Source organism: Cavia porcellus, unplaced genomic scaffold (assembly GCF_034190915.1).
Source record: "Cavia porcellus strain 051 isolate PalLab524CR breed Dunkin Hartley unplaced genomic scaffold, mCavPor4.1 scaffold_25, whole genome shotgun sequence".
NCBI lineage: Eukaryota > Metazoa > Chordata > Mammalia > Rodentia > Caviidae > Cavia > Cavia porcellus.
This window is the reverse complement of record NW_026947508.1, coordinates 28,572,793-28,591,717: the sequence shown is the minus strand read 5'-3', so window position 1 is coordinate 28,591,717 and position 18,925 is coordinate 28,572,793. Positions and strand designations below refer to the sequence as shown.

The 18,925-nt window shown below is 45.4% G+C and overlaps 2 protein-coding genes across 6 annotated transcripts in view; both read left to right on the top strand.

The window, feature by feature from the left end:
- Positions 1-7,334, top strand: part of Oscp1 (organic solute carrier partner 1) — a 35,298-nt gene extending 27,964 nt beyond the window's left edge. For all 3 annotated transcript variants that reach the window (XM_003471275.5, XM_013154192.3, XM_063236090.1), the window contains 6 exons: positions 95-198; positions 807-935; positions 1,661-1,730; positions 3,577-3,716; positions 5,004-5,067; positions 5,527-7,334. In XM_003471275.5, the coding sequence (XP_003471323.1) occupies positions 95-198; positions 807-935; positions 1,661-1,730; positions 3,577-3,716; positions 5,004-5,067; positions 5,527-5,643 (624 nt within the window). In that variant the 3' untranslated portion in view covers positions 5,644-7,334. The remainder of the gene's footprint in view (positions 1-94; positions 199-806; positions 936-1,660; positions 1,731-3,576; positions 3,717-5,003; positions 5,068-5,526) is intronic.
- An 8,146-nt stretch (positions 7,335-15,480) lies between these two features.
- Lsm10 (LSM10, U7 small nuclear RNA associated) lies at positions 15,481-18,642 on the top strand. 3 transcript variants are annotated; one of them, XM_005004209.4, is made up of 2 exons: positions 15,481-15,735; positions 17,944-18,642. In XM_005004209.4, exon 2 carries the CDS (start codon positions 17,968-17,970, stop codon positions 18,337-18,339), a length of 372 nt encoding a protein of 123 aa, XP_005004266.1. In that variant the 5' UTR covers positions 15,481-15,735; positions 17,944-17,967; the 3' UTR covers positions 18,340-18,642. The 3 variants fall into 3 exon arrangements, with proteins under 3 accessions (XP_005004266.1, XP_023421394.1, XP_023421395.1); XM_023565626.2 differs by having other exon boundaries at positions 15,721-15,865; XM_023565627.2 differs by lacking the exon at positions 15,481-15,735 and adding an exon at positions 16,175-17,201.
- Positions 18,643-18,925: the final 283 nt, after the last annotated feature.

The following is an 18,925-nucleotide window of genomic DNA, read 5'->3' as shown; positions in this document are numbered from 1 at the left end:
AACCTGAACTGCACAGTGAGACCCTGTCTCAAAAAGAAAAGTCTACTGTCCACGGAAACATACCGAGAAAGTGACACTAAATATTTTTTTCCAGGTATCCATATTTCTAAAGGACAGAGTGCAGAATTCTAATGGTCGCTTTGTGTTGCCAGTGTCTGGGCCTGTTCCCTGGGGAACTGAAGTTCCTGGACTCATCAGGTGAATCCTCAACCATATTTACCCTGCAACTCTGGGGGCAACTCTGGGGTGCCAGGAGAGCAGCATGTGGACAGCATGGCTGAGCCCTTCTGGCTCTGCTCACCTCGTCCTGTCTTCAGGAAAGCGCAGCTTTTAAGCAGCTCAGGCTCTAATACTGGCATTGCCAGTTAGTGGAGGGATTCGTAGCAAACCACCAGTTCCCTCAGATTCATTTCCCCTCTGTTAAATCGCTGCAGGAGGTTAACAGGGCTGTAAGTGTGCATGCAGTACTTGGCACCTGATGTGTACTCCTTGAATATTATTACCACTGCATTATTCCTATCATCACAGCCAGCATCTTTTTTTGTTCACTGGTTTGGTTGGTTGGTTTTTATTTTTTTAGACAGGGTCTTGCTATGCAGCCCAGGCCACCTTTTAACTCTCAGTGATCCTCCTGCCTCAACTTCCCAGGTTCTGGGATTACAGATGTACACCAGCACACCTGGCTGCTGCTTTTTCTTGAAAGAGTGCATGAATTATTTTTCTGTCCTGTAGTACAAAACATAAGGGAAGTCTCAGGACCACCCACACTTCAAGAGCATTTTATGATGTCATCCTTTGCATTTTAGAATATTTAACAACCAAGGCGAAGAAGTAAAGAAGATAGAATTCAAGCATGGTGGAAACTATGTCACTGCCCCCAAAGAAGGTTCTTTTGAACTGTATGGAGACCGGGTCCTGAAACTGGGAACTAACATGTAAGCAACTTCTCCCTCCCAGTAGGAAAGGAGGTCCCCTAATTCAAAAGAATCAACCTGACTTCTGCTGTGAAATCCCCTGCTGACAACTGTAGTCGTTCCATTCCCCCTTAGCACCCAAGACCTCCAAACACAGGGCAACCCAACAGGTCAACAAGAAAGCTAGATTTAAGCAGCCATAGAAGGCCAGGTTTATCACCACACTCAGGAGGCTGAGCAGGAGGATGCTTCCATGGTTTGTCTGATTGTTCAAGGCCAGCCTGGTCTACATAGCGAGACTTTGTCGCTAAATAAATAGCCATGAAAGAAAAGTAGCCAGAGCTTCTGCTGCTATGGAAATCCATAGAGACACAGCTTCTACGGGTCTTTTCAGCACCATGTATTACTCTTTACAAGGGAGGCACTACCACACAGCTTCCCCAGGAATTTTTCTTTGGGAAGAAATAAAATATGCGGCTGGTCCGATGGCAGGGGATTAGCAGAACTTATTAACATTAGTGTCACTAAAGTTGATATACCACCCCCCCCACTGCTAAATTTGACTGGCTTAAAAAAAAAAAAAAAGAAAGAAAGAAAGAAAATACGCATGGCTAACAGTTGTACTCACAGCACCTTTCTGGATGTCACTTAGTGTAACAAAAATAAGAGCTGTGACCTACACTGACAGGTTTGAAAGAAGGCAGTGAAAAGCACTAGATCGTGTCACCATTTTCTGTTGACGCCAGGTACAGTGCACATCGGCCTGTGGAAACGCATATGTCTGGAGCATCCAAGAACTTAGCCTCGAAAGCACAGGTGAGTGTCTGGTCCCTCCCTTATCCTCACCACCTCTTTTTTTTTTTTTTTTTTTCTTTTTCCTTTTTATCGGTACCAGGGATCGAACTCACCACTGCCTGCCTGCTTGCAAGGCAGGCGCTTATGCCACTGAGCTAAATCCCCAGCCCCTCCTCACCAACTCTTTCAAGATATGAAAATCTGGGGGCTGGAGGTTTAGCTCAGTGGTATAAGCGCCTGCCCTGCAAGCAGGCAGGCATGAGTTCGATCCCTGGTACCGATAAAAAGGAAAAAGACAACAACAACAAAAAAAAAGATACAGAAATCTGCATGAGGGGGAGGATGAGAACCTTAGGTTTCAGAGCTGACCCATTTTCCGTATTGTTTGTGATCTTCTCCGGTCAGCCTTACAGATTTGTAACTGTAACTTTTCATGAAGCTTTCTAAGGATCTGACTAATTGGGTAATTTTAGACTTGGTTCAACCACCATAATTAAGCAGGAACCATGTATCAGGGCTTGTGAAATAGCATTGTGCCAGTGTCACTAGGTATCGCGGTTGCTGAGTCCAGCACTTGTGTGTGTGCTGTTAAATCATCCCGTTTTCATGTGTTCCCATAGTGATGTGGCAGCTAAGTTCCAAACAGAGTTTCATTTCTCGGAAGCTCAGCTCTATAAGTTGTCACTAACCAGCCACAGCTCACAATCAGACAAACCATGGAAGCGTCAGTTATTAAGCAAGCACTTATCAAACTGCTTCCCTGGGCGCGGAACCAGGGACACAGGGAGTGTAAATGTGGTCCCATCCAGAAGGGACAGGTAGTCCTCTGGAAAAGACGGCAGTAGAAAAAGTAACTCTGAGGAGATGGGAGCTCACTAAGCGTTCTGTCCTAGCGCACGTATTCTGTGGCAAGGTGGATGCCAAGGGACAGGTAGTGTCAGGAAGGCTTTTCAGCCAGGTGCAGTGGCGCACACGTGTGATCCCAGCACTTGGGGCTGAGGCAGGAGGGTCGTGGGGAGTTCAAGGCCAGCCTGGGCTACAGCAACTTTTCAGAGATGGTGGATATTGGATTGGGCCTTGTGAAACACTAACAGGGGAAAAGACATTGTTGTGCAGTCTGAGGTGACAAAGTGACCAAAAGCAAGAGGGCAAAAGAGCAGGGGGAGCCCTGTAGCACCATGGCTGCTGCATAGTGTGACTGAGGCAGGCGGCAGGGATGCCACTGGACAGGGACACAGGGCCAGATTGTGCAGAGGGGGGTGTTTTACATGGCTTGACTGTGTTCTTTAGACAGGAAGTAGAGGAGTTTGTTTCAAGTAAGAGAGAAATGAGACAAGGATTGTGTTTTGTGTAACGGATGGCCGCGTTTTAGGGCCAGCCAGGTAGGAAGGAAGGACGTGCACAGGTTGAGGGAGACCGAGGACTGCAAGGAGAGAGAGGCCTCGAGGGCATGGTCCCGGCTGTCACCACCAGAGGGCAGTGCGGCGCTTCTCCAGGATGGTGCCTTGGGACCCAGAGACTTGACTGGGGCTTCTGGTACCCTTGGAGGAAACCCGGTTGACCAAAGAGGAAGCTTGGTGTTCTCTTTTCGGAGGAGGGGAAGGTAGTTTGAGGAGAAGCGTGATCCCCGGGGAACCACATGCATCCCGAAAGTATGAGCATCTCCAGTTTGCTGTCTTGCTAGATTCTTTCTGCTGCTAATGCAGATTACTTTTTCTTTTGGCTCAGCCTGCTTTCTACGCTTCAGTTGGACCCAGAAATAATTCTTGTTTTACCTTGTTTTGTAAAACCTCCCTGGGTCTCAGGGGTTTTTGCAGGAAGTGCGATCATGTTCATGTGGCTACAAAACATGCAATTGTTTCTGCAGAAAAGCATTGCTCCAAATCCTCTCGCTAAAGAAGAGCTAAATTTTCTGGCCAGACTAATGGGAGGAATGGAGATTAAGAAACCCAGCGGCACCGAACCAGGATTCCGGTTGAATCTCTTTACTACTGATGAAGAGGAGGAGTATGTTTCAACCCTGTTCTTTAAAGACATCTATAAAAATCCTAAGTGTCCAAACATGACAATTACAAACCAATGATACCTATAAATTCAGAAGATCACAAATGAAATACTAGCGAATTCAGTGTCGTGGTTAAAGATGTTCCCCAGGATTAGATGGCCTGAACTTTCCGGAGGCATCCAAAAGGAAAGCTAGCCAGATATGGGGGCACTATCCTGTAATCCCAACACCCGGGAGGCTGAAGCAGGAGGATCACAAGTTGCACAACAGTCTAGACAATTTAGCAAGACCCAATCTTACAGTAAAAACCAAAACAGTTCTCAGAATGTACCGCAGAGTGCAAGCCCTGGGTTTAATACCCAGTACCACAAAAAAGGGAGAAGAAAAGAACCAAAAAGAAGTTGGAATTTCATGTCTTTGATGTTAAACAACTTCACCAAAACAATAGCAGTAGTAATTCATCAAAGATATAGTGTTTTTTGTTTAGAGTTATATCCCCAGGCAATAGTGTTTTATAGTATATAATGCACATTCTTGTTTTTTGTGATGCGGGCATTGAGCCCAAGGCCTTATACTTGCTAGGCAAGTGCTCTACCACTGAGCTACATCCTCAGCCCTCTATGTATTTTTTTTTTTTTTTTTTTTAGTTTTAGAGTTTCACTATGTAATCCTGGCTGGCCTCAAAAGCATAGCAATCTTCCTGCCTCAGCCTCCTGACTGCTGGAATTACAGGCATGCACTACCTTATCTGGCCCACTACATACATTTGTATGCCTTATCTTGTGATTCTCCCCACAAGCACGTGTTTAAAGTAGAAGTTTCCTTCTATTGACCCCAGTTACTAAAGGAAGTTCTTCCATTTGCTTCTGTGTGGCAAACAGTACGCTAAGTGCTCGGGCCAAATGTTGGCAGGTAGAAGCACCCGTCCTCACCACATTCACAGCTCAGTGGGAGAGTGGAGGACATAGGTCTTTCCAGGGCTGTTTCATGAATGCTCCGACTTGGCGCCAGCCAGCTGCAGGGGCTGGCATGGATCTGAATCTCAGAGCTTGCCACGCAAGGGAGGGAGGAAATATTCCTGGCAGAGTTCAGGGTTCGCAGAGACCCAGAGACAGCGACAGGCTTGACTCTCTGGAGTACCGGGAGCATTGGTTAGAGATGGTGGAAAGGTGAAGGGCAGTGGCAAGATGAGACCGAAAGGGCAGGCTGGCAAAGCCCAGAGGGAAGCTCGCTGTGCTATGAAGGAGAAAACTCTGGCCTTGAACCCATTTCTTTACTATCTCATCTAGACATGCGGCGCTCACCAGGCCCGAAGAATTATCCTACGAAGTTATCAACATACAAGCTGTGCAGGTGTGTATGGGAGATTTCACAGGGTCTAGGCTCTTTTGTTGTCTTCTTTTTTTTTTTTTTTTTTTTTGTCTTTTTTACTTTTTGAGACAGTATCTGACTTTTGAGATAGTATTACTATGCAGCCCAGGCTGGCCTTGAACTCACTGTGTAGCCCAGGCTGGCCTCAAACTCACAAATGATCCTCCTGCTTCAGCCTCCCAAATGCTGGGATTACAGGCAAGTGCCACTACCCCTGGCTCAAGGTCTAATCTTATTCCTTTCCTCATTTTATAGTAACCTTGAACTTCTAAGACTCTCTTCTCTCTAATGAGACTATAGCTACTGTCCCTGTTCTGACAAACAGGTGAACAAGTGAAACACATGCCAGTGGCGGAACCAAAACTTACAGTACCCACTGCGCAAAGCAGCATCCCTCCCGACATGTGCTCTTCATCCCTCCTGCTTCTGGTTTCCCTGCAGGACCAGCAGCGGAATGAAGAGCTGGCTCGGATCATGGGAGAGCTTGAGATCACAGAGCAGCCAAGGCAGAGCACCAGCAAAGGGGACGATCTGCTGGCCATGATGGACGAGTTATAGCTGTGCCGACCAGGCACAGCCCAGCCCACCTCCCTGAAGACAGAAGGCCCCAGGGTCCAAATGATGCTGCTAGTTTTTCACCGAGCAAGGCCATTACTGCTCGTTCCCTCTCATGTTGTAATGAACTGTGCAGTTTTCCTCAGAGATCACACTTCCCGGAAGGCACACGCGCACATGTATTTTCAGCAAAATACATTCTGACTCTCAAACTGGACTTTTCCCATTTAGTCCTAATTCTATGGCAACCATACAGAAAGCACCCTGGGTGGGAAATTGAGCCCCAGAGCCATCAAGGAGACACTCCCATTATCCTTTTCAGGTTTGCTGCCTTACTTTTCCCGTAGGGACTTGTATCTCACAGATGCCTGTAAGTCATAACAGAAGCATCGGTGTTTGCCAGGATGTGCTGTGCCTTGTAGATAAGTTGGATATCAGAAGGCTTCAGTCTGTCAGGGCCAGATTAGGTCACCCTCCTCCCCTTGGCACACAAGAACTGTCACCTCCCAGAGGCAGCCCGAGTAAGCCAGGCCATGGCAAGGCACATGCGGTATGTATTTGTCTGCATACATTCCTGCCTGTGCATATGGGTAGTCTTTGGCCATAGGGTATATTAGCCCTCCAAAGACACCCAACCCAATGTGCTGTGACATTTGTCTCTGTGTCACCTTCGGTCATCAGGAAGAGCCTTACGCTGACTGTGCTGGAGTCACTTCCCCTTCCGTGTGCCAACAGAGCCACTTCTCTGGGACCCATGGGAACTGTCTCAAGCCAGGGTTGCCACAGAGTTTCAGAAGGAGCAGCAGCCCTGCACACGTGCTCCCTCCCGGGACTGAGGAACCCAGAGGCACGGGGCCAGCCATCATCAGGGTCAGGATCTACTCAGCCCCATGGAAGGAGTGTCTGGGAAAACAGTGGGTGATAGAAAAACCCAGCTGAGCAGATCATTCCCTGAAACAGGGCCCATGGCAGGGACCACCGTGGCCCCCACATCCGAGGAGAGTAGGGACAGGCAGGGAGGGCAGATCCAGGATCTAGATACACAGAAGTAAGTGGCAAGATAAATTCAGTTCGCTTCTGACCCAGTTATACTTCCTGGTGGAAGGTGGCACACACCTGTAATCCCTGCGCTCAGGGAGCTGAGGCAGTGTAATGGCAAGTTCAAGCCTAGCCTGGGTAACTTAGCAGACTCTGCCTCAGAATAAAAACTAAGGAAAGGGCTGGGGATGTACCTCAGTGCAAAGGCGCAGGTCGCAATCCCCAGTGCAGCAAAAAAATTAATTAAAAATTAAACAAAAATAAAAACTAAAGTTATACTTCCTTACCTATAAACACACCTGCCCTCCCCCACAAAACAGTTCCCTTAGGAGGGGAAGACTCACTGCAAAATGCCTGCTGCACAGGTACCAACGACCATCCCTTGTCCCTTTAGTCCCCTGTAAGTAAACCCCCACCCCCTGCTCGCCAGGACCTGACCCGGGCACAGGGAGAGGGAAAGTTTCTCTCCTGCTCTGAGCCTGGCTCCCTCCGTGCTGTCAAACATGAGCTTCCCTGTCTGGACCTGGACTGTGGGCCACCAGGTGCCTGGGAGCAGCAGCCTCCTGCCTCCACCTGTCCCAGCGCCATGCTGGTGACTTCCAATGTGACTTTCCTCTGGTGAAATAAACAAGATACAGATCTCTGTGATGAGATAAGCATGGAGTTTCGTGTCTTAAGACTTGCACAACATTAAGAAAAACAAGCTGATTTGTATGGTGGCTGAGAACATCCAGAGAAGCACAGGAGGCAGGGAGGAGCAACCCAAACACACAAAAGGAGAAGACAAGGGACTGTGGAATGTAGCCCAGGGGCAAAGCACTTGCTTAACGTGTGAGGCCCCAGGTTCTAATCCCCAGCAACACAAAACAAAAGTAAGGATTCCCTTACCTAAAGTGTGAGCTAAGTACTAACAACACATCAGTGTTCATTTAAAAGCAGGCCAAAAGAATACAACAATGCCCAGTGTACTTCAGGGGAAAGGCCTATGGGTTAGGATCAGAACACTGCCTTGTCTCATCCCTGTCCCTCAATTCACCGTGTCATTGTGGGCCAGTTACCCTCAGTTTCCTGAGCCATAAGAAGACTCAGTTCAGTGACTCCAGCCCAGCTGGCCTCAGAGAGCTCCCACTACAGGCCCTGCCCCTGGTGGAACCCGAGAGAGGTTTTGCCACACCCCATGCTCTGGGGAGCAGCCACAGTCCTTCACTCCTGTGACTATGACCTCTTCCCAGGCAAGTTGCAAACTCTCCTTAGAGGGTCGGAAGTTACGCAAGGCAAAGCTATGGAAAAATCAAAGGTCTTTAATGGCTTCCAGCAGAAAGCAGCTATAATAGAAATCAAGAGTGAAAGAGGAAGGAAAAAAATTAATTCATCCTTTAATTCTAACAGGAAAGTCAACTGGGTGTGGTGATGCACAGCTATAATCTTAGCATTCAGGCTGAGGCAGGAGGATCCCCTCAAATTGGAGGCCAGCCTGAACTATATAGCAAGACCCTGTCAAAAAAAAAAAAAAAAAAAAAAACAGAATAAAGTCATCTCATGTAGTCTACATATGCATCTAACAATTTGAAAGATAAAAGTCACTTTTTTCCTTAGATGCAAATCCCAGAAGGAAAGAAACAGATTTTAGCATGACAATTCCAGAGATACCCAGCTGGGTACCAGATCAGATGGTCTCAGTTGTGTGTTTTCATAATCATCAGCTTTGTCACTGTGATTTACATGCAGTATAACTATAACCACACTGTTCAGCCACAGGAAACCAGTACAAAGAAATGCTCATTTTTATTTTATTTTATTTTTATTTATTTATTTATTTTGTATTTTTACTGCTACCAGGGATCGAACTCATGACTGCCTGCTTGCATGGCAGGTGTTTATGCCGCTGAGCTAAATCCCCAGCCCCGAAATGCTCATTTTTAGAACATATATAAATTAAGCATAACCTCAAATCTTTTTGTGTGCTCAATTGGTTGATTTTCTTGCTTTTGTTTTTTGAGAAAGTGTCTCACTATGGAGTTCAGGCTGGCCTTGAACTCACTGTGTAGCCCAGTCTGACCTCGAGCTCTTGGCAATCCACTCAGCCTCCTAAGTGATGGGACTACAGGTGTACAATACCAAACCCAGTTTACAATCTCAAATTTTGGAGGCTCAAAGTCTAAAAACTAAGCTGGGCATGGTGCCGTGTGTCTGTGACTCCCGCTACTTAGAAGCTTGAAGTATAAGAATGAGTTCTAGGCCAACCTGGGGAACTTTCTGTCTCAAGAAAGAAAAAAAATGAATCTAACCTTTACCTGCCTCCTACTCCCCCCCCCCTACTTTTTTTTTTTTTTTCATTTTCTTTTTTGTCTTTTTGAGACAGGGTTTCATTTCGAAGTTCAGGCTGGCCTTGAACTTGAAACAATCCTCCTTCCTCAGCTTCCCAAGTGCTAGGATTAAAATTTACAGCAATCCTCTTGCCTCAGCCTTCCAAATGCCGGGATTATAGATGCACACCACCACACCTAGTGTTCTTATTCCCTTCAAATTGTCCCTTGGATAATTTCTTTTTTTTTTTGAAAGTAGTAAAATACAACAGAACAAGACAGAATAAAGCCAACTGAGACCATGTAGTGAAATTGGTACAGAACTTCACAGCAGGTTACCAGGATAACAGTAATAGGTATCACAGTATATTTCATTATCTTTACAATAGTTGTTCTTTCAATCACATATATCAAAATAAAATAAAATTCAGAACATTATAGAACTTATCAAAACAATATTGAATAGAGCAGTACCATTAATCAGAATAAAGCAAAACTAATAAAAATATTAGTTATAAAAATATCAAAGAGATGGTAGAAGAAAATCCCCCTTCTTTGCTATGGTCAACCTCCCAAGAGATACTCAGATTTCTGGTTCCCATTTGCTAATGGGGGAGGGGGAGCGCCGCAACAGGGGAAGGAGGGTAGGGGAAGTGGGATGTTGACTAGGCCGAGCACCAGTAGGTTCACTATTGCTTAGCAGGGAGGCAGGCTGGTTGCTTGGCTTCCCAATGTCCTAAATTCCAACGTAGTGTGGATCTCAGAAGACACTGGTAGTTCTCCCCCTGGAGCTGCCGTAGTCTGCCACACCTCCACCGTTTACCAGGGAGGAGAGCTCCCTTTGGATAATTTCTGAGCAGCTAAACTCCTAGACAGCAGCAACAGAGGAGTTACAGCAAAAGACTGATATGAGGGGGCCGCTCCATGGTTGACTCTTCGTGGCAAAGCTTGAGACATGATGTGAACTAAACTCTCAGATGGAAACTTGCTTTTTTTCAAGTGGAAAAAAAAATACTCCAAGGCCCATGGAAATCATTTTGTGATATTTGATTGCCTTAGCACTCCCCACCACCACTCACGCAGGCATATTTCACTCCTGGCCTGTTTTCCAGTCTTTATCCTTATCTGCCCACCCCAATTCCTGAGCCCAGCGCCAGCAGGACCTCAGGGTTCACCAGGCCCGCAGCACTTGGTTTGCATTCTTCCGTAAATCATTTTGTATCACTTTTGCCTGCAGCTGTGACCTTCAACTCTTACCTCTGTGCTGCTGTCACTTTCCCACCTGCACCGCGGGCTGATTCACCTGATGTCCCTCATCTCTTCACTCTTCAGAGGCTAAAGTTGAAGTCATTTTTCCGTGATGTATTGACTTCACTTTGAAAAGGCATGAAGAGGGCCTGGGGTTTAGCTCAATGGCATAAGCGCCTGCCTTGCAAGTGTGTGGTCATGAGTTCAATCCCCGGTACTGATAAAAAAGAAAAAGACAAAAAAAAAAAAAAAAAAAAAAAAAAAAAGAAAAGAAAAGAGAAGAAAAGGCATGAAGAAGCCAAATGTGGTAGTGTATTCCTGTAATCCCTAAACTGGAAAGGCTGCAGCAGGAGGATCATTGGAGCCCAAGAGTTTGAGGCCAGCCTGGAGCACTTAGTGATCAAGACCCTGTTTCAAAAATAAAAGAGAAAAGGGAGGGAAGGCCATTAAGAAAAGGAAACGGGCTGGGGATTTAGCTCAGCGGCATAAGAACCTGCCTTGCAAGCAGGCGGTTGTGAGTTCTATCCCCGGTACCAATAAAAAGTTAAAAAGAAAAAGAAAAAAAGAAAAGGAAACAGAGGGCTAGGGGATATCACTCAGCAGCACGGCATCTGCCTGGCAAGTACAAGGTCATGAGTTTGATTCTCGGTATCAAAAAAAAAAAAAAAGTAAAGGAAACAAGCTGTATTATGTACATATAGTGCATTACTGAAAAAATGCAGAAATAAATTTTAAGTATATGTATATATGAAAAAGAAAAAAAGGACTGGAGATGTTGCCCAGTGTGAAAGAAAGAGGCTGGGGATTTAGCTCAGTGACCTAAGCGCCTGCTTGAATTCGATCCCTAGCACCACAAAAAAAAAAAAAAAAAAAGGAGAGAAAAGAAATGAAACTAATTCTAGCCCTGGAACTGAGGGGGCCTGGGATTTAGCTCAGTGGCCTAAATTCCCTCCTGGCAAGGGTGAGGTTGTGAGTTCAATCCCTGGTATCAAAAAAGAAAGGGAGCTGAGTACCCTGCCATATACTTATAATCCCAATTACTCAGGAAACTGAGGCAGGAATGTAAATTCCAGACCCACCTGGGCAGTTTATCAAGATCTTGTCTTTTCAGTGTTTTTTATTTTATTGTTCATTTGAAATGGGGTCTCACTATGTAGTTGAGGTCTCATTTTCACAGCAGTCCTCCAGCCTCAGCCTCCTGAGTCCTGGGATTACAGCCATGTGCCTGTTTCTGCTTTGGTTTTTGTTTTGTTTTGTTTTTTGACTGTTTTGAGACAGGACCTCACTATGTAGTTCAGGCTGGCCTCACACTCACCATCCTCTTCCTGCCTCAACCTCCCAAATGCTGGGATTACAAGCATGCACTATCACTCCTAAAACTTGTTGGGTTTTGTTTGTTTGTTTGTTTGTTTGTTTTTTGTTACGGGGATCGAATTCACAACTGCACACTTGCAAGGCAGGTGCTTATGCTGCTGAGCTAAAGTCCCAGCTTAAAACTTGTTTTTAAAAACAAACAAGTAAATAAAACAGGCTGGGGTGTAATTTGTGGTTGAGCCATTACTTGCCTAGCAGTAAGTGCAGAAACGCTGGGCTCACACCCCGGTGCTGAGAAGGAAGAAGGGAAAAAATCTACTGGCAAGGCCTCAGGCAACTTAAAAGAGTTTTCTGGAAGAATAGAGACACTCAGAAAGGAACAAGAGATGGGAGATGGAGAAAGACCATAGCACCAGGAATAATCTACCTAGTTACACAGATACTAGGACAGAGCCAAAAGAGACCCTGCTGGCTTTTGTCACTTGCTCTGGATATAAAGATTGATAACTGCCATGTTTATGTCATAAGCCCAAATGTAACTCACACAGTTCAAAGAGAGTTATCTATCTTGCCTTTTTTTTTTTTTTTTTTTTTTTTTTTTTTGTCTTTTTCCTTTTTTATCAGTACCAGGGATCGAACTCACGACTGCCTGCTTGCAAGGCAGGCGCTTATGCCGATGAGCTAAATCCCCAGCCCCATATCTATCTTGCCTTTAAATCATGTGCTATGGGAAGCAGAGCCTCTCCTCCCACTAAAGTTCACAGACACATAAGGAACATGCCCTGAGCCTTTCTCCTCAGCAATCCACACAAGCTCTGCTGTGCCAAAGAAGCTCTTGGTAAGTCCCTAACCCTGCTCTTCTGGATACCCAGCATCCTCTTCCACCCACATTTCAGATAGATCAGCTTCCAAGAATCCAGATTGGCACTTTTCAAGGTCTTCAATGTTTATTTCTCCCTTCCATTTCTGCTGTCCATTTAGATTCCTACCCCTGTCTCGTCACACTCATCAAACTAGTGTTCTTCATGCAACTGTGGTTTATGGTTTATGGTGTAAAGTATTTGGGCCCCCTAAAGTCTTGTAAGGAGCATAAGATTTACATAAAAATTATAGCAAGTCTGGCCAGCCATGTTGGCACACACCTGTCATCCTAGCACTCAGGAAGCTGAGGCAGGAGGATCACTGTGAGTTCGATGTCAGCCTAGGCTATATATCAAGTTCAAAACCAACCTAGACTACATAGCAAGACCCTGTCTCAAACAACAACAACTGGCAATCTGTATGCAACAAGCAAAGAGAAATGCAAGCAATATGCTCTAAGAATCAGAGACATCACTCCACCTGCAGTGACTGCTAACTTCAGACAGACCTAGCAATTAAACTGGGCTTCCCAGGAGAAATTGGATTTAACATCTAATCCAATTGGATTTAACCAAGGGAGAAGCCAAGGCAGATAGATGGTTCAGGAAAGCAAAGACAGAAGAATAATAGGTACATCTGAAGACTGCTGAGTGACTGAGCCTTACCAAGAAAGTTTCAAATTTTAGTGTGCACTGTTAGATTTGCAAATTCCTAGGCATTCCAGATCATGTTGAGACAAATGGTTCCCAGGCCAAACTTTATGATATACTGATTAGAGAGTTTGAATAGAAAACTTGATAAGAGATATAGTGAGATCCTGTCTTGAAAGAAAGAAAAAAAAAACTTAAGATTCAGCTGAAAGCCAGATGAGAATCAAATCATGGGAGTTCTTAAATGTCAGCAATGGAGTCTTTAGTCTGCTAGTTAACTGAAAGTGTTCCTACCATTTAAATGATAAGATCATTTAGCAGGTAAGTGACCAAGATCAGAAGTGTACTTTGAGATTGTTGGCAAAGAATTGTAAGAGACACAAAGACTAGTGAGATAGTTTGTATAAGAAATTAAATGATACAAAGGAGCTCTTAAATAGGATAGGAGTTGCCGGGCGTGGTGGCTCATGCCTGTAATCCCAGCACTTGGGAGGCTGAGGCAGGAGGATCCTTTCAAGTTTGAGACCAGCCTGGGCTACAAAGTGAGCTCAAGCTAGCCTGAACTGCATAGCAAGACCCTGTCTCAAAAAGACCAAAAAAAAAAAAAAAAAAAAAAGGATAGGAGTCAAAATAAAATGTGACATGGAGTACCTCTATAATCCCAGCACTCTGGCAGTTGAGGCAGGGGGATTTCAAGTCTGATCCCACCCTCAACAATTTAGATTCAGCAAGACCCTGCATCAAAATAAAACAAATTTGAAAATCTGCTGGAGATTTAGCTGAGTGCAAAGGCCTTGTGTTCAGACCCTAGGGCCACAAAAGAAATGATTTTTTAAAAATGCTAGAAAGCTGTCAAGATTTCTCAAGGTACCAAACTTCAGGTGGTTAAAAATCGTGGCAATTACAGAAATGAGAAAATTCAGAGGAACAACTGCTTTGGGAGAGATACTTTGCAACAGGTACTTAGTAAAAGATTTGTAAAACAGTCTAGGCTGGAGACATGGACATGTATTCAGCAATGATACAGGAAACAGCATGACAATAAACACTGAAACCAGAGGAAAACCTGACAAAACCTCTAGCTTCATTTGGTTTATCATCAATTTTAGAGGTCACATAGCTAAGCAGTATACTCCCATTAACTGTGTTACAGGTAACACCTCTGACACATGATCCTGGTGACAACGATTGCCTAAATTGTTTTTCAGAAACTTAAGAGTTGGCTCAAACCAGTTGAAACCACTGGCTTGGGGCCTGTGCAAGTGTCTGATGGGTGCCATTTTGATGTCAGAGAGCCAGAAACACCCTCACAGTACACTAATGCTGCCATTTTCTGAACCTGCATCCTATAAAGATGTTTGACTAGGCACATGTAGATCATGAGTTTCAATTTTCCTTAATTCCAGTCACCTTTCCTCATGCTTCAGCCCACTGTTTTTATTTTGCTGTTGTGATTTTGTATTGTTTGACCATTAACCTTAATCGATTATTATTATTTTTTTAATCGGTACCAGGGATCAAACTCATGACCACACACTTGCAAGGCAGGCGCTTATGCCGCTGAGCTAAATCCCCAGCCCGAGCTGATTATTTTTTTGAGACAGGATCTTGCTAAGTCACTAAATGGTCTAGGCTGGGCTCAAACTTTCAATCCTATCTCAGGCTCCCAGAGCGCTGCGATTACAGTTGGCTAATTTTTCTTAAACTTGAAAAAAAAAAAAAAAGGCTGGAGATGTAGCTCAGTGGTACAGTGCCTACCTTGCATGCAAGACATACTGGGTTCAGTCCCCACTGTAAAAAAAAGAATCGAAGGAGATAGGAGAGAGATGCTCTCCTCTGACAGTTTATCAATCACTGCACTCCTGGTATTAGATGTGGAAACTAAGGCAGAGAATAATTTGCCTTAAATCATGCAGTCAGCAAAGGACAGATTTGAACCTAGGTCCCCGCACTTCTAACCATGAAATCCAAGCTTTCTCACGTTGGCTTACAAAGTCCTAAAGGCCGGGGCTCCTTTCTCTGGGGCATCTTTGATACACTGCTCTCCTCTGCCTCAGTAGCCTTTCCGTTTGTCCCACTGTCAAGGTCATAAAAACTCGTTCATATAAACCGTGTCCTCTAATTGCAACTGCTCTCCTAACTTTGGCCTACTTTCATGTCATTCACCGCAGCTCAAGTAACCTCCTCAGGACATCCACATCTTCCAATAAAAGGTTATCCACTCACTATGACATCACACTATTTTAATCATCTGAACAACGTTTATACTATTTTCGGGTTTTACTCTCTCCCCCTCGGCGCCACCAGTTCAGACAGACATTCATCAGCTCCTGGTCGTTCTACAACCCAGTCTTCGAAGTTCTTCGGTTCGGGATAACAAAATGAGCATGAGCCGAGGCTAGCTGGCGGTTTCCTAGAGGTTGTACTCTGCGGCGCGGCCCAGGCGACCGCACGTCTGACGCTCTGCGTGCCCTTAGCGCGGAGCTTCCTGGGAGTCGTAGTCTGCGGCCAGCTCCCGCGACGCGGCCTGGCGCACAGAGGTGGCTCAATGTTATGAGCTGCTGCGGCCAGCATTGCCATGGCTTCTCGGCGAGTTGGTGGCGGCAGGAGGCAACTCAGCTAGGCGCTGGCAGGCTTCGGCGGAAACGCGGGCGCGGGAAGCAAAGGAATTAGGCGTGGTGGGTCCGGGTCTGCAGAGTGCGGGGAGCCCGAGAGGCATCTTCTCCCACATTTGTAGAGTGGCTCCTCTCCCGACACCCATTTCCGCTGCTCCGCGTGCAAAGGGGCCTCTACATCCCCATCTTACGGGTGCGGCTATACTCGCGAACAACCCATTGACTAGCACAGGTTCTGCCTCCTTAGGAAGTAGCAGAGCCTGTCCCCGAGCCCAGGCCTCTCGAGGCCCAGTGGCTGCGCTTTGCAGTCACAGCGCGGCGCCAAACCTTTGCTGGATCATTCTCAGGCTTAAACGGGGAAGTGGGGAGAGGAGCGCTTAATGCCACAGCGCAGAACCTTGGTGGTATTTTTGGTCTCTCTCTCTCTCTCTCTCTCTTTTTTTTTTTTTTTTTTTTTTTGTTTTTATTTGTACCGGGGATCGAACTCACGACTGCCTGCTTGCAAGGCAGGCGCTTATGCCGCCGAGCTAAATCCCCAGCCCCCGACCTTGGTGGTATGTTTCAATGCAGTCTTGAGAGACCTTTGACTCAGGGTCTGAGAATAAGATTTAGATGAGACAGTTATGAATCCAGTATCGAGGCATGTTGAAAGCACAGGAAAGTGGCCTTGCCATAGAGAGATTCTGGTTAGCGATAGTTTAATAAATGAAACAATTTCAGAGACTAAGTGACCTACAGAGTTAAGTGTAGATTGAGAATTCCAATCAGTGTACTGTATTTTACATACTACATTTTTTCGTTTGTTTAAATTTTTACTTACATGGAAAGTGCATGGTACAGGCCACCTGCAGGGTGGACCCTTGGCCCACATCAGCATCATCTGGTAACTTGTTTCCTTTGCACATTCCAGGGCTCCAGCTCAGACCCTCAGGAACTGGGGCTCAGCAATCTGTGCACTAACAAATCCTCTGGGTGATTCTGATGCATACTAACATTTGGAATTTTTGTTTTTGTTTTGGAGAACTAAGTGTTGAACTCAGGCTCTTCACACTGAGCTATCTCCCCAGTCTTATTTATGTGCTCTCTAAAAGGTTGGCCTTTTTAATAATTTTTATTTTTATTAGCACATTTGTAATACATAATGTTTACATTCATCATGGAGAGTTGGCACATGACATGATAGGTCTTAATTCTTTCTAGTTTTTCTCGCCCTCCCCCATCATTTTTATTTTTTGAGACTAAATCTCATGGTTAAGTTGCCTAGGATGGGCTCAAATTTTTTATCCTCCTGTCTTAGCCTCCAAAAGTGCTGGGATCACCAGCATACACCAAATTTTCACATGCATCTAATTCACATAAGGGTCAGATTCTATGTCAGTAGGTCTGAGAGAGAGATCCAAAATTGTTTTTTCCTGAGACAGGGTTTCACTTTGTAGTGCACACTGGCCTTGAACTCATTATGTAGCCCAGGCTGGCTTCCAGCTCGCTGTGATTTTCCTGCCTCAGCCTCTGGAGTACTGGGATTTCAGGTGTGCACCACCATACTGGGCAAGACCCATGCTTTTGTATTTCTAACAGTTGCACTGGAGATCCCAGCCCACAGAGCATATTTTGGGTAGCAAGGATATAAATTACTTTAGGGCAGTGAATCTCAAGGTTGTCAACAATTTTAGAATTACCTGAGGAGCTTTTAAATTTTAAGATATCTGGACCTTTATGGTGCTAACCAAATAAATCAGAATCTTTGAGGTGTGGAAGCTAGGTGAAATTTCTCTAGGTTGAGTGTGGGGTGGCCTGCAGTTCCAGCACTGGTGAAGGTAGGTTGAAGCAAGAGGATTGCCACAGTTTGAGGCCAGCCTGGAATATATACCAAGACCTACGTTAAAAAGAGAAAAATCTCACCTTACAAGGTGATTCTAATGAACTAAAAGGCTCAGAACTACTGGTGTGAGATTCAAGTTAGGCAGCTGAGGATTTGAATCCCTCCACCTCCATTTAGCAATTATATGATGTTAAGCAAGTTGTAAGAATGTGTTAGTTTGTCCTTACCATATTTTCCCTATCTATAAAGGGTGTAAGTAATCCTTGGTTTACAAAGTGATCTGAGAATACTATGAGATGTGTATATGAAACTTGTATCCAAAAAAGGTGAAAACTGGAAAGGTGGTTAGGCTTGGGAAGGCTGGTGCCAGGGATTTTGAGAAGCTGGTGAAAGTGTGCACTGTAGTCCCTAGCCTGCTATAGCTGCCATCCGTGTGCTTCTGCCCACAGCAAGCAGCCAGCCTGTGTGGAACAATGGCAGTGAGCCACTCAGTGAAGGAGCGGACCATCTCCGAGAACAGCCTGATCATCTTGTTGCAAGGCCTTCAGGGCCAGGTGACCACTGTGGACCTACGGGATGAGAGTGTGGCCCACGGACGAATTGACAATGTCGATGCTTTCATGAACATCCGCCTGGCTAAGGTCACCTACACAGACCGTCGGGGGCATCAGGTTGAACTGGATGACCTCTTCATAACAGGCCGAAACGTTCGATATGTCCACATCCCAGATGACGTGAACATCACCGCCACCATTGAGCAGCAGTTGCAGATCATCCATCGAGTGCGAAACTTTGGCAGCAAGGGACAAGGCCGGCAGGAGTTTCCCACCAAAAAACATAAGTGAGGCTGTCGCCTCAGCAAGTTCTGGAACTAACTCAGGATTCTCTCTGAGCCAATTCCTGCTACCCCTCCCAGCCTGGTATAGGACAGACATCTCTTGCTACAGCTCTTTCACAGAGTGCACCTCTCAGACTCATACTGGGAGACAGAACTCTGTCTGTCTGCCTGTGACCTTGGGGTAGGTGACAATCCCCCTTTTGGATCATTTGTGCCCAAGTATGATTTATTGATTTAGGAAATTTGTCAAGTAGTTTTCAGTTCACTCCCAATGGAGGTTATTAAATGTAGTTGGCCTGAGTCACCGCAACCCCCTTTTCTCTTGTAGTTCATTTTTTCATAAAACCAACCTTGAGTACAAAGAGATCCATGCCTTGCGCTTTCCCTTCTAGGTGGCAGGCATCTTGCTGGTCTTGTATAGTAAGGCTCATGGTCTCTGATTTGGCTGCATGTTGGAATCATACCCCTCCACCACGCATATGCACACACCCTGCTAAGATTCAGATTTAATTGGTGTAGAGTGTGGCCCAAGCACTGGGACTTATTTTTTTTTAATACTGGCACTTGAAAAACAAAAGTACTGGCACGTAAAC

Excerpts from the sequence above, each read along its gene's own strand:
- Lsm10 (XM_005004209.4), top strand. The coding sequence starts at position 17,968 with ATGGCAGTGAGCCACTCAGTGAAGGAGCGGACCATCTCCGAGAACAGC.